The following is a 13,834-nucleotide window of genomic DNA, read 5'->3' on the forward strand; positions in this document are numbered from 1 at the left end:
TAGTATGGCGAGTGCACACAATACTCCAGATGCGGCCGCACCAGAGTCTTATACAACTGCAACATGACCTCAGGGCTCAGGAACTCAATTCCTCTACCAATGAAAGCCATATGCCTTCTTCACCGCACTATTTACCTGGGTGGCAACTTTCAGAGATCTGTGTACATGGACACCAAGATCCCTCTGCTCATCCACACTACCAAGTATCCGACCATTAGCCCAGTACCCCATCTTTTTGTTACTCTTACCAAAGTGAATCACCTCACACTTACCTACATTGAACTACATGGAATCCCAACCTGTTTAGCCTATAATTAATGCACAAACTGTAATCATTCAGAAAATTGGAATGTCCAGTTCAATGAATGGAGAGGGTGGTGATTAATGTGGAGGGATGATTATGAAACTGAAAATGCCATGTCTGATGCTAATGGGATCTGTACAATGAAGCCCATAGCCAAAATGACTTGGAATGAATTTGGTGAACTTTGTGTAAATGCCAGAAGATGCTATCTGTGATTGTTTTTTGGTTAAAGCTTTATTTGTAGAACCATTTCATTAAATAAAATATGACACATGGAGACCACTGACACCAACAATGATGGCTCATATTTTATACTCTGCATATAACTTGATTTCCATTTTTGGAAGGACATTTTAAAGGTTGAATTGTACGTTGTGATCTACAGTAATTTCCTCCAAACTTTTAATTTGAAAAGTAAGATGCAGTTGCAATACCAGTTTTTAAGCATTATTATCAATGACCGTGTTATTTCAAAGTCATACAGTAACTACAGTCATAATCATTATTGTGTTTGTGTAGGTCTACAAATTGCAGAAGTCAGGAGGTTAAGAGGTGATCTGATGAAAGTCTTCAAGATATTCATAGGAAAAGACAGGGTAGATAAAGATAATTATTTCCGCCAGTTTAATATTCCAAGTTTTGGGGATAAAATCTAAACTTTAGGGCCAGACCATTTAGGAGAGATGTTAGGAAGTACTTTTATACACACAGGCACAGACAGACGCACACACAAAATTTTAAATTTGAGATGCATTTTTTTGGTAAACAAAGATAATAGGGGATATGTGCCAAATGCAAGTATATAGAGTTAGACCACAGATCGGCGATGATCTCATTGAATGGTGGAACAGGCTCAAGGGGCTGAATGGCTGCCTTCTCTTCCTATGTTAGGTTGGGCTCAAAATATTAACTCTTCCTATCTGCAAAGGTCATGCCAGATCTGCTGAGTTTCTCCAGCACTTAGAAATAACAAAGTGTAGATAGCATACCAGTCAATCACTAGCATCAGGCCATGAACATAAATAGTTTTTTTAAGGATTTTGCGAAGATTTGTAGCTCGGGTTGTGGATGCGGTTGTTGGTTTGCTTGCCGAGCTGGTGGGTTGTTATACAAACATTTTGTCACCGTATTAGGTAACGTCATCAGTGTAACTTCCGTGAAGCGATGTTATTCTACTCCACTTGATGTTTATAGCATCTGGTCTGTTAAGGTGGGTTGTATCATTTCCGGCTTTGCTCAACAGTAGTTTGTTTATGGGGTCTATTTCTACATGCTTGTTGATGGCATTCTGAGTTGAAAACCAAGTCTCTAGCAATTCCTGTGCATGTCTCTGGTTAGCTCGTCCTAGGAGAGTCAATCTGCTGGCCTTCCTTGTCAGTGTGTATTGAGATGAGGGGGAATTGGTTGAACCCCATCCAGCAGCAAAGCGGCACGACCAATTCTCCCTCATCCCAATACACACTGACAGAGGGCCAACAGATTGACGGGGACAACGTAACTGTCCTGGAAAGAACTAACCAGAGACAAGCACGGGAATTCCTAGAGGCCTGGTTTTCAATGTGGAATGCCATCAGCAAGCATGTACAAATAGACCTCCTATAAAAACCACTGCAGTGTGTCACAAAACTGGTCTTTTTTTCTAAAAGCTGGGTTTTTTTCTCAACGATACTATGTCCTTGGTTTTTTTTCGGCGGGGTTGCAAACAGGCAGGGCTCCAAACGGCTGGGTTTGGTGCAGAGATGAAAGGCCTTTTTGTTTATATATAAACAGATGAGACTTTAGGCCAAAGCTTTTATGTTTTTAGAAGTAACCTGTATAAGTCAAGGGGGTGTGGCCAGTTCTCAGCTGAGCAGTTCAGTCCAGAACTAGTTAGGAAATTCAGCTGTGGAGCTGTGTGGAAATAGGTTGCTAAACTCTCTCTCCTTCTGCCCTTCTAACTTGAACCTGTAAGCCTTTGTTTCATTTTTTACTGTGTTTAAGTGGGTTTGTTTTTTGGAACTGTTGTGTACATTTGAAACAGCATAATTAAGTGTAGTTTAGATAGACTGGATTTCGTAGACATTCTTTTTTTGCGTGTTTCATTCTGTAATTTTGTGAATAAATTTTTGTCTGTTTTAAAACCTGGTAGTCAACCTAGCTAACGTACTCTGGATAATTTTCACTGTACACTTAGCAAAACAAAATGCAAAGTTATGGTCTGGGCTACCTGCTTAAGAATATTTTGAGTGGTCTGGCCTAGTCCATGACAAGAGCAAAACCAGAAATGAGACAACCCACCTTAACAGACCAGATCATATAAACATCCTAGGAGAGTCAATCTGCTGGCCTTCCTTGTCAGTGTGTATTGAGATGAGGGGGAAGTCACACTGGTGATGGTATCTAGCATGATGATGAAACATTTGTATGACAACCTGCCAGCTTGGAGAGCAAATATAGGTGAGAATGGCAGTGCTACAAACCTAGATGATATTACACATTGCATTTTGGATGGCTAATATTGAAGCTGCAGGAATTACTTTTCACATATATTAAAGATTTGCAATGGCAGGACGCTCTTGAATGTAGGGACTCCACCCCAAGTGACCGAACGATTCCATGAATTATGATAGGTTTTGCATTTGAAAATTAGCATGTAAACCATATAGCCAAACTCTAGTGATAAATGAGTCCACAGATTCTAACACGTTAAGGGTGCTGTACTGGTTTGTAATTCAGGGGCATCAACAGCCTGGGTTCAATTCTCCACTGCTGAGGTCACCATGAAGGTCTAGACTTCACCCCTCACCTGAGGATAGTGACCCTCAGCTTAAATTCATCACCAGTTGTGTCTCTAATGAGACAGTAGCCCTATGGTCCTGTGGGACTTTGACAACCACTATTGTCAGCTTACTTAAAGATGGGGAATTTGTGCAGGAGTTCATGGCTCTCAGTTTAAGCTTCACCTCTTTTGATGGTTTTCACATATGCGGTAATATCCTCTGTTGCATTGTCGGCTTTGAGTGTGTTACTATGCATGCCTCTCTGTTACTCCCGAGTTTGCAATTCCATTTGACGCCATTCTATTATGGGCGGCACGGTGGCACAGTGGTTAGCACTGCTGCCTCACAGCACCAGAGACCCGGGTTCAATTCCCGCCTCAGGCAACTGACTGTGTGGAGTTTGCACGTTCTCCCCATGTCTGCATGGGTTTCCTCCGGGTGCTCCGGTTTCCTCCCACAGTCCAAAGATGTGCAGGTCAAGTAAATTGGCCATGCTAAATTCCCCATAATGTTAGGTAAGGGGTAAATGCAGGGGTATGGGGTTGCGCTTCGGCAGGGCGGTGTGGACTTGTTGGGCCGAAGGGCCTGTTTTCACACTGTAAGTAATCTAATCTAATCTAATCTAATCTAATCTATTTTAGATGTTTGGAGAGTCTGAACCTCACGGTGGCAGTGGTCCCAAAGAAAATATGTCACGCAGTTTAAATATCCACTTGACATTCATAGTAAGGAAGCTTGGCATTTGCTAAAGACTTCAGCTTTCAAACATAAGTACCTTGAAAGTGCTTATTTTATCCAGTTTTTAGTGAACCGACCGTTGTATTTTGCCCTTTATCTCCCATGCAATAATGTATTGTTTTGGCTTTGTGATTTTATAATCATGCCTGTATAAACAAGATATACAGTTAATAGGAAAAAAGGGCAAGAAAGGTAATTCATTTCATCACTAATGCTTACTCAAAAGTGTCTGATTATTCTACAACAGATTTCCACTATTTTTAAGGACAATTTTGTTGTCCAGTATATATTATTTAATGTCTAACCTATTGAAAACCACTTCATCTGAAAGATGACAATTGACCTCACATCATGCTTCTTTACTATCATCATCTTAAGAAATTTGCAACATATTTCTTTAGTTTAGGAAAACATCTTTGTCTATTAGCTTAGAAAAATGAAAATAAATTTCAGTCTTGAATGTGTCATTTCTGAAACTAGCATTGACTGCTCACCTTATCCTCCCCATCTAAATTTCATAACATCCTCACGAATATACTCTTCATACCATCTTAATACGATAAATATGATAGTTCCAAACCGGTTTACTAACTGGCCTCAAATTCGGTCTGATCTTATTTTCTCTTTGTATCTTGGATTGACATGTACCATCCTTGGACATTCTATATTTTGGAGTGTTGAAAAATATGAACCAAAGCATGAGTTAATTTCCAAGCAGGGTGTATGCCACTTTTCTTTATAGTAAAACTATTCTTCTGTGCTTAGTCATGATCTATTCCAAAATTTTTGTAGGTACAGCAATAATTAAGTACTACTGACCGCTATTGAGATAAATGTTACTCAGTGGTAGTTACCAGCGTTTGCAATGTAAAATCACAAATACATTGCTGGTTGAGTAATCAAATCATACAGCGCGGCAATAGACCCTTCAGTCCAACCACATATCCCAAATGAAATTAGTTCCATCTGCCTGCACTTGTCTTTTAAACATTGTAACTATATTCGTATCCACCACTTCCTCTGGAAGTTCATTCCACACACGAACCATTCTGTTTAAAAAAAAAATTGCTCCTCATATCTTTCTAGAATTTTTCTCTTCTCAATTTAAAAATGTCCCCAGTCTTGAAATCCTCCACCCTAGGGAAGAGACACCTGCCATTCACTTTTTTAAACCACTTTATAAACTCCTTATAAAGCTCTACAAGGTCACCTCTTAACCACCTCCAGTGAAAAAGCCTATCCAGCCACTCCTTATAGCTGGAACCTCTCTTCCTAGCAATATCCTAGGAAATCTCTTCTGAACCATCTCCAGCTTTATATTATCCTTCCTATAATAGGGTGACCAGAACTGGAAACAGTACTCCAGAATAGACCTCACCAGCATGCTGTACAACCTCAACATGACATCCCATCATCCATATTCAAAGGTCTGAGCAGTGAAGGCAAGCACGCTAAATGCCGCCTTAACCACCCTGTCTACATGTCACGCAAACTTTAAAAAATTATGTACCTGAACCTCTAACTTTCTGTATTCTCCAATACTGACTAAGCCCCTACTTATAATTGTGTACATCCTAGAGGAAAGGAGCTGCCATCCACAGCTGAGTGAACAGCCCTTGTATTGATGTAGGAAAGTTGTGATTTCAAGTGCCAATCCAAAGATCAAACTATTGGTTGACAGTCCCTCAGTACCACACTGAGACTATCATATTGTCAGAGGTGCATGTGCTATTTCTGATGAGATATTAAACTGTGAGGCCCTGCAAGCTCTCTCAGGTAAATGTAAAATATTCCTTAATATACATGCAGAAGAAGAAGAATGATTTTCCCAGTGTCCTCCTATCAGTATTTGATTGACACAATTTGAAGCACGTGCTTGAATAAAAGTAGAATACTGCAGATGCTGAAAATCTGAAACAGACAGGGGGAATGCTGGAGAAATACCACCAGGTCTGGTAGCATGTATGGAAAGATACAAGAGTTCATATTTTGAGTCTAGTATGATTCTGGTACAGGTCTTAAGAAGTCCACCATTTTGCTGTGGATCTGGATTTGCACATAAACCAGACTAGGGTAAGGATGACAGATTTTCTTCCCTAAAGGACATTAGTGAACTATTTGGGTTTTAATGCAATTAATTGTGATTAAACAGTTGCCATTAGGTTGGATTTTAATTTCAGACCTATTTAAATTTCACCAACTATAGTGAGATTTGAACACATGCCCTTAAACATTAGTCAGAAGTCCTGTGATGTTTCCCCTTTCCTTCCAGATGACCTAGAGGCATGTAGGAAATTTTACATATCAACCTGTTCAGAGCCCAATGGTATGGAAAGTTTTTAAATTTATTTTATCTATTTTTCTGATCACCTTGTTGGGAGATGTTGTTATTACACCCCTCTGGAGCAGGTAGGATTGAACACAAGTCTCCTGGTCCAAGGGTAGGGACACCACCACAAGAGCATGCCCCTTATGGTTTGTTTTTAATTTAACCTATTGTTGTAATCAACCCATTCAGAAATATTATTGCACACCTCTGGAGCAGGTGAGACATGAATCCAGGCCTCTCAGTTCAATGGTAAGGATACTACCACTGGGCCATAAGAGGACCTTAAATAAAAGAACTTGAGATGAAGGTTAACACCCTGAGCCTGCTGTAAATTGAACACACACAACATTCTGATCTGTAGTCAGATAGTCCACCATTGCACCACAAGCCCAGCTCTGAATGCTATGTGTGTCTGTGCCATCAATATTTTCTACCTGCAGCAAAGCTGGAAGGTGAGGGTATTTCATTCAGCTAAATGTCTATATGAGAACATGCCATCAGCTGCAAATGAGAGAGAGGAAATAACAGCTGTGATTGGAGTAGCTCCTAACTGAATCCACTGTACTTGTATTGACTTATCTCTCGTTGCACCCCCCCCCCCATCAACATTATACTGACTGCTGTCCCCACCCCCACCAGGAAATTAATGATTGGGTATTCTGAGACAAATTAATCCATTGTTCCTGTTGGGAATCTGAAAAATAAAATTGGAGTCTACGTTTCTTTATAGTTCAGGCTAAGAATGAGAGCAGTGCAAAGCTAAGATATTACTACATCACTAGCCAGATTATGTTCTAAATTTGCAGAAATGATTTTCATTTATATGTGTTGGCATTAGAATTGATAAAGGAAAAATTGACAAATATTTGCAGATGTAAGTTTTTTTTACACTTTAGCAGTTCATTGCATTTCATACAGGTAACTTCAGGTGAAGTAATGTTCAAGATGGAGTGATATTTGGATAAAGCTGTGTAAATGCAATTGACAAATATCTCTATACTTTAAAATTATATATTCAATTCTTATTTTAAAGTCTTCAGTTAGAAATTCTTGTTTTTACATTTATAATGAAAGCTTCTGGTATAAACTTGTAATTCTGTAATTATTGCTGTTCTCTAGTGATTGCACTAATGCAACTCCACTTGACAGGTGAATGTGTGTACAACCAATATTCGTATTTCTATATCCTCTTTCCAATTTAGGACTTGTCAAGACTTTTCACAGCCAATGAAGTACTTTTTCTTGAAGTGTGATCTCTTTTGTACTGTAGGAAACATTTCCAATTCTCCCCTACAATTTACTGGTGTATATATTTATATATGCACAAAACTGGAATATTATACGTATTTTAGTTACAGCAGTTAGTGCCAAGTTTATTCAGATGCTGAAGTATTGTACACTGCAAGCTCCCACAAACTGAATATCTGACTATCATATTGATATTTACAGTGGTTGTTGATGTGAGGGACAAATATTGGCCAAGACATGGAAGAACATCCATGGAAATAATGCCATGGGTTATTTTCAGTCCACTTTAGAGAGCAAATATGGCCTCAGGTTATTGTATTATCCAAAAGACACAATTTGTGGTAGCTTTCAATAATTACAGTTTCATAAGTATGCATAAAAGTTCTTATTAGAGTTGTGCAGAACAGAATTCATGGAAAATTGAGAGACTTTGAATATATTTTATGTTGGTAGCAGGTCCTATATTGCCTGGATCAAAGATCTGGTTAATTCTCTTGAGTATGAGACACAAATCAGACTTTTGCTAATTGTTGGTAAGGATTCCATTGAGGTCACACCTAATTCCTTGCATTTGGTTTTAACAATACAATTTCAGACTTGTCCACATTCAGTAATCTGAAAAACCCTCTTGAAGGCAATATGTTTACTTCATAATTTTTATTAACAAAACCTAATCTCAATATTGTAGCACTAACATTCACACCTTTGCAAAAAGACTTTGGTTCTATAATCTATTAAAGTAGAAGGTTGAAATCTACCATATTGTGCGATAACAGAAAATCCCAGAGCTGCTGGTGAACACCCTGATGTGTTGTGAAGATGGTTGTGAATCTTTGGTAAAGCTATTTGTTTTCTTTTGTACAGCGAAGGTTGGGAAGACATCTTTGATTATGTCTCTGGTCAGTGAAGAGTTTCCTGAAGAGGTAGGTGATTTATTCTTAAACAGGGCCAATATGTGTCTCCTCTTTTAGTTTTTGATTAAAATATATCTCAGAATAAGGAGATCAAAGAGGAAATTTGGTCACAACTGTAGTGTTCTGTAAAATTCATAGTACTGAAGATTTGTGCTCCAGAACTTGCTGTTCCCTTCACCAAGCTGTACCAGTACATCTACTCAACAGTATGAAAAAGTGCCCAGGTGTGTCCTGTATATTTAAAAAAAAATCACAGGACAAATCCAACTCAGCCAGTTACTGTTCCATCGACTCTTGATCAACAGTAAAGTAATAGATGGTGTAATCAATAGTACTGCAGCAATAACCTGCTCAGGGACGCTCAGCTTGGGTCCCTGACCTCATTACAGCCTTGGTTCTAACATGGACAAAAGAGCTGAATTCCAGAGGTCAGTTGAGAGTGACAGCACTTGACATCAAGACTGCATTCAACAGAGTGTGGCGTCAAGAGCAATAGCAAAACTGGAATCAATGGGGTTTTTAATTCATTTGTTGGACTTGGGTGTTGCTGGCTGGCCAGCATTGATAGCCCATCCCTATTTGCTCTTGGAGGTGGTGGTGAACTGCCTTCTTGAATCGCTGCAGTCCACTTGCTGTGGATTGCTTTGTTGTGACTTTCTATCGACTGATGCAACTAAGTGGCTTGCTGGACCATTTCAGAGCGCAATTGAGAGTCAACCACATTGCTGTGGCTCTAGAGTCACATGTAGGCCAAACTAGGCAAGGATGGCAGATTTCCTTCCCTAAAGGACATTCGTGAACTAGATGGGTTTTTCTGACAATTGACAACAGTTTCATTGTCATCAGTCGACTCTTAATTCCAGATTTTTTTTTAAACCATCAAATTCTACCATTTGCTGGAGCGGGATTTGAACCCAGGTCCCCAGAACGTTATTCTGGGTTTCTGGATTAATAGTCGAGGGATAATACAACTAGGCCATTGCCTCCCCACAAAGGGTACAAACTCTCTGATGGTTGAAGTCCTACTTGGCACATAAGAAGATGATCATGATTGTTGGAGGTCAGTCATCTCAGCTCCAGGACAACTCTGCAGGAGTTTCTCATGGTAGTGTCTATGGCCCAACCATCTTCAGCTACTTCATCAATGACCTCCCTCCATTGGAAGATCAGAGTTGGGGATGCTCGCCGGCGATTGCGCAATATTCAGCACCGCTCACGACTCATTAGATAATGAAGCAGTCCATGTTCAAATGCACCAAGATCTGGATAATATCAGGCTTGCGCTGACAAGTGGAAAGTAACATTCACGCCATACAAATGGCAAGATACGGCCATCTCCAATAAGAGACAACCTAATAGGGCAGCACAGTGGCTAAGTGGTTAGCACTGCTGCCTCACAGCGCCAGGGACCCAGGTTCGATTCCAGTCTCTAGCGACTATCCGTGTGGGTTTCCTCTGGGTGCTCCACTTTCCTCCCACAGTCCAAAGATGTGCAGGCTGGGTGAATTGGCCAAGCTAAATTGCCCATAGTGTTCAGGGATGTGTAGGTTTGGTATATTAGTCGGGGTAAATGTAGAGTAATAGTGCAGGAGAATAGGTCTGGGTGGGTTACTCTTTGGAGGGTTGATGTGGACTTATTGGGTTGGAGGGCCTGTTTCCATACTGTACAGATTCGATGAACCACCAATCCTTGACATTCAATGGTGTTACTATCACTGAATTCCCCCACTGTAAATCTCCTGGGGGTTATCATTGATCAGAAACTCAGCTGGACTCACTGCATAAATACAATGGCTAGAACAGCAGGTCAGCAGGAATACTGTGGCAAGTAACTCCCTACTTGACACACCAAAGCCTATCCACCATCTACATGGCACATGTCAGGACTATGGTTGCAATATTTCCATATGCTTCTCTGACTGCAGGTACAACAACACTCAGGAAGTTTGACATCACCCAGGACAAAACCCACTTAATTGGCACAAGTATCCACTCCATCCACCACCGATGCTCAGTAGCAGCAGTGTGCATTCTCTGCAAGATTCTCTGCAAGGTGCCCTGCAGAAATTCACCAAAGATCCTCGGACAGCACCTTCCAAACCCGCAACCAAGCCCATTGAGAAGGATAAGAGCAGCAAGTACATGTAAACACCACCACCTTCAAGTTCTCCTCCAAGCCACTCACCATCCTGACTTGGACATATATTACTGTTCCTTCACTGTTGCTGGGTCAAAATCCTGGAATTCTCTGTGAACAGCATTGTGGGTCAATCCATAGGTGGGCTGCAGCGATTTAAGAAGGAGCTCACCACCACCTTCTCAAGGGTACCTAAGGACAGACGGTCAGTGCTGGCCAGCCAGCGATGCCCACATCCCACAAATGAATAAAAAAAAGTTTCATCTGAGGACCTAGCGTATAGGAAAAAGTGAGGACTGCCGGTGCTGGATATAAGTCAAAGTGTGGTGCTGGAAAAGCACAGCAGGTCAGGCAGCATCCAAGGAGCAGGAGAGTCGACTTCGGGCATAAGCCTTTCATCACGAATGTCATCAGGAAGGCCATATGCCCGAAACTTCAACACTCCTGCTCCTCAGATGCTGCCGGACCTAGCATATAATCTTGGAGTGAGAATCATAGGATTAGGGAGAAGTATAACCTGCTAACCGTGCTTATTGCCTGTGTTTTTTTTTTAAGTTGCACAACTAATTCTCTGGATATTGTTTCAAAATCTGTCCCTCCTGTGTCTGTAATGCTCGGTGTCTTTAAGTTTTTCCTCTTTTAACAATTTCCTTAGTGACCTCCCAGTTCCTCCTCTACCAGTTCCTTTCTGTGACTGTCTTTAAACACGATAAAAAATGTTCAATGCAATGTATGTTTAGAATGCAAAAAATTTGAAAATCCAACATACTTTAGTTACGGCAGTTAGTACCAATCTAATTTAGAATTTGAAGTCTTTTAAGTTTGAAACCAAAAAACATGTTAGAAATAATCAGGTCCTGCAGTACCTGTGCAGAAATAAAACAGATCATGTTTGAGGTCTTTGTGAATAACCCACAACTGAAAATAATCCAAAACAGCATGCTATGCTAAAACAGGTGAACTTACACCACCAGGTGATAATGTGATAGTGATGTTACTGAACCAGTAATCCAGAATCCAGTGCTTTGGGAACATGGCTTTGAATCCCATCATAGTGAGATTAGTAGTACTGAGGAAATATTGAATGGTGAGATTTGAATTGAGCATAAGACGAGTAAAAAGCTAATCAAATTGTAACCATTGTCGATTGTCATAAATATGCAGATTATCTTGTCTACTTTAGAGAACAGAACACCTAATTTGAAAGACAACTCTCAAACAGTACAGTGTTCCCTCAGTATTGCATTGAGGTGTTATCATAAATCAAACCTCTGACATGAGATTTGAACCTAAACCAGCTTAGCAGGGTTAGCTCTGTTGACTTGATGGCTGGTTTGTGATGCTGAGTAATACAATGCAGGTTCAGTTCCCACGCTGACTGAGGTTACCGTGAGAACGCTTCTTCTCAGTGCCTCCCTTTATCTGAGGCATGGTGACCCTCCAGTTAAACCACCACCAGTCTTTGCTCCCGAATGAGAGAGCAGCACTGTGGTCTTTCAAGGGTTACTACCAACTGAACCCAGTGGACACAAAGTAAGTTGGAAATGATATTATTTCAATGAAATTCTTGCATATTATTTAGATGTTTTCTCGTATTGAAACCACTTATTCTACCAACTGCCTCTGCATATTTAAATTTTTTTGCACGAAATCAGTGTTCGTCAATTTTAAGACTATTTTTCTGTGGATGTTTTCATAATCTTTGGTATTGCCAAAGTTTTTATTACTGTCAATGCAGTTTTTTTTTTAAGTATAGCCATTGTTCAAATGTGGGAAGCATTTATCTACAGAGTTATAGAACATTACAGTGCAGTATAGGCCCTTTGGCCCTCGATATTGCACCGACCTGTCATACCAACCTGAAGCCCATCTAACCTACACTATTCCACGTACGTCCATATGCTTGTCCAATGACGACTTAAATGTACTTAAAGTTGGCGAATCTACTACCGTTGCAGGCAAAGCATTCCATACCCTTACTACTCTCTGAGTAAAGAAACTACCTCTGACATCTGTCCTATATCTATCACCCCTCAATTTAAAGCTATGTCCCCTCGTGCTCGCTGTCACCATTCTTGGAAAAAGGCTTTCTCTGTCCACCCTATCTAACCCTCTGATTATCTTATATGTCTCTATTAAGTCACCTCTCGGGGGATCCAAGATGGCGGCGACCCAGCAAGTCTGAGTCTACAGTGCTTCCCCCAAGACTTGGGCAAAGTGGGTCACCCTCCCCAACCACACTCACCAAATCATTTAAAATAGTTCTAACTTAATGTAATTAGTTGCTCAGTATTAAATTTAAACAATCTAATCTTTAGTAAAAATGACTAAAGGGAAGGGAGCCCGCAGCTCTCAGCAAGCAGGGACCCCTCCCCCACCCTCTCCAGCTGCAGCAGAGGTGTCCGCAGCCGCCCTGGGGGACTTATTTATGGCAGCGAGCCTCGTGGAAATAATCTGCAAACTCGATGCGAGGATCGACACCTTAATTGAAGTGTCCTGGAGCTGATGGGACTCGCTCTCGGCTGCGCTGCAAAAGCACGACCGAGACATCAAGGAAATTGAGTGCCGAGTCGGAAGGGCGGAGCTAAAGGCCGCGACCTCCAAAACTACAGCAGAATCGGCCGTGGATCGGGTCCGGACTCTCGAACAGCGAGTCCGGACCTTAGGGAATCACGAGGTCGTCGAAAAAATATTCATTTGCTGGGCCTTCACGAACGGGAAGAGGAAGACCAGCTTACAGTGTTCCTTGAATAGTGGCTTCCACAGCTTTTAACTCTGGAGGCAGGATCAGGCCAGGTAAGGGTGGAATGGGTCTACCAGGTTGCAATACGCGGGCCCGGCTCGAACCAGCGCCCCCACCCGGTCCTGTTCCGGCTGCAGAGCTATAGGGAGAGGCAGATACTCTTAGAAGCCTCCAGAAATCTTGGAAAAGATTCCCAAGCCATGATCTATAAAGAATCCAAGATCATGTTATTCCAGGACTTTTCCCCAGCTCTGGTCTGAAAGAGGAAGGCATTTGACGAGGCGAAGAAGTGTTTAAGGGACTTAAATAATCAGTACTCCTTGCGCTACCCATCTATGCTACGCTTTAACCATGAAGGGTCCGTGTATAACTTCGGATCGCCGGAAAAGGCCAAGGAATTTTTGGACTCTCTTAGATAAATTGTAAGAGTTAATTGATGTTGGTTTGCTTTCCCCCCCCACTCCAGTTTATATACCCCTTGTTTTTATATATTAATCCCTTTTTTTTAACCTTACTGTTTAATATTATCTTGGGGGGGGTGGGGTGAGGGGTTTATTTATTTGTTCTCTACTTAATGATTTTCTCCCCCTCTTTTAATTCTCTCTCTCTCTCCCTCTCTCTCTCTATATATATATATATATATATATATATATATATATATA

At 41.0% G+C, this 13,834-nt stretch overlaps 1 protein-coding gene across 3 annotated transcripts in view; it reads left to right on the plus strand.

Annotated features, from left to right (window-relative positions):
• rhot1a (ras homolog family member T1a) overlaps nucleotides 1-13,834 on the plus strand; it is a 97,775-nt gene that overhangs the window by 14,567 nt on the left and 69,374 nt on the right. For all 3 annotated transcript variants that reach the window (XM_043715098.1, XM_043715099.1, XM_043715100.1), the window contains exon 2: nucleotides 8,243-8,301. In XM_043715098.1, the coding sequence (XP_043571033.1) occupies nucleotides 8,243-8,301 (59 nt within the window). The remainder of the gene's footprint in view (nucleotides 1-8,242; nucleotides 8,302-13,834) is intronic.

The sequence above is a fragment of the Chiloscyllium plagiosum genome, chromosome 24 (genome assembly GCF_004010195.1).
Source record: "Chiloscyllium plagiosum isolate BGI_BamShark_2017 chromosome 24, ASM401019v2, whole genome shotgun sequence".
Taxonomy (NCBI): domain Eukaryota; kingdom Metazoa; phylum Chordata; class Chondrichthyes; order Orectolobiformes; family Hemiscylliidae; genus Chiloscyllium; species Chiloscyllium plagiosum.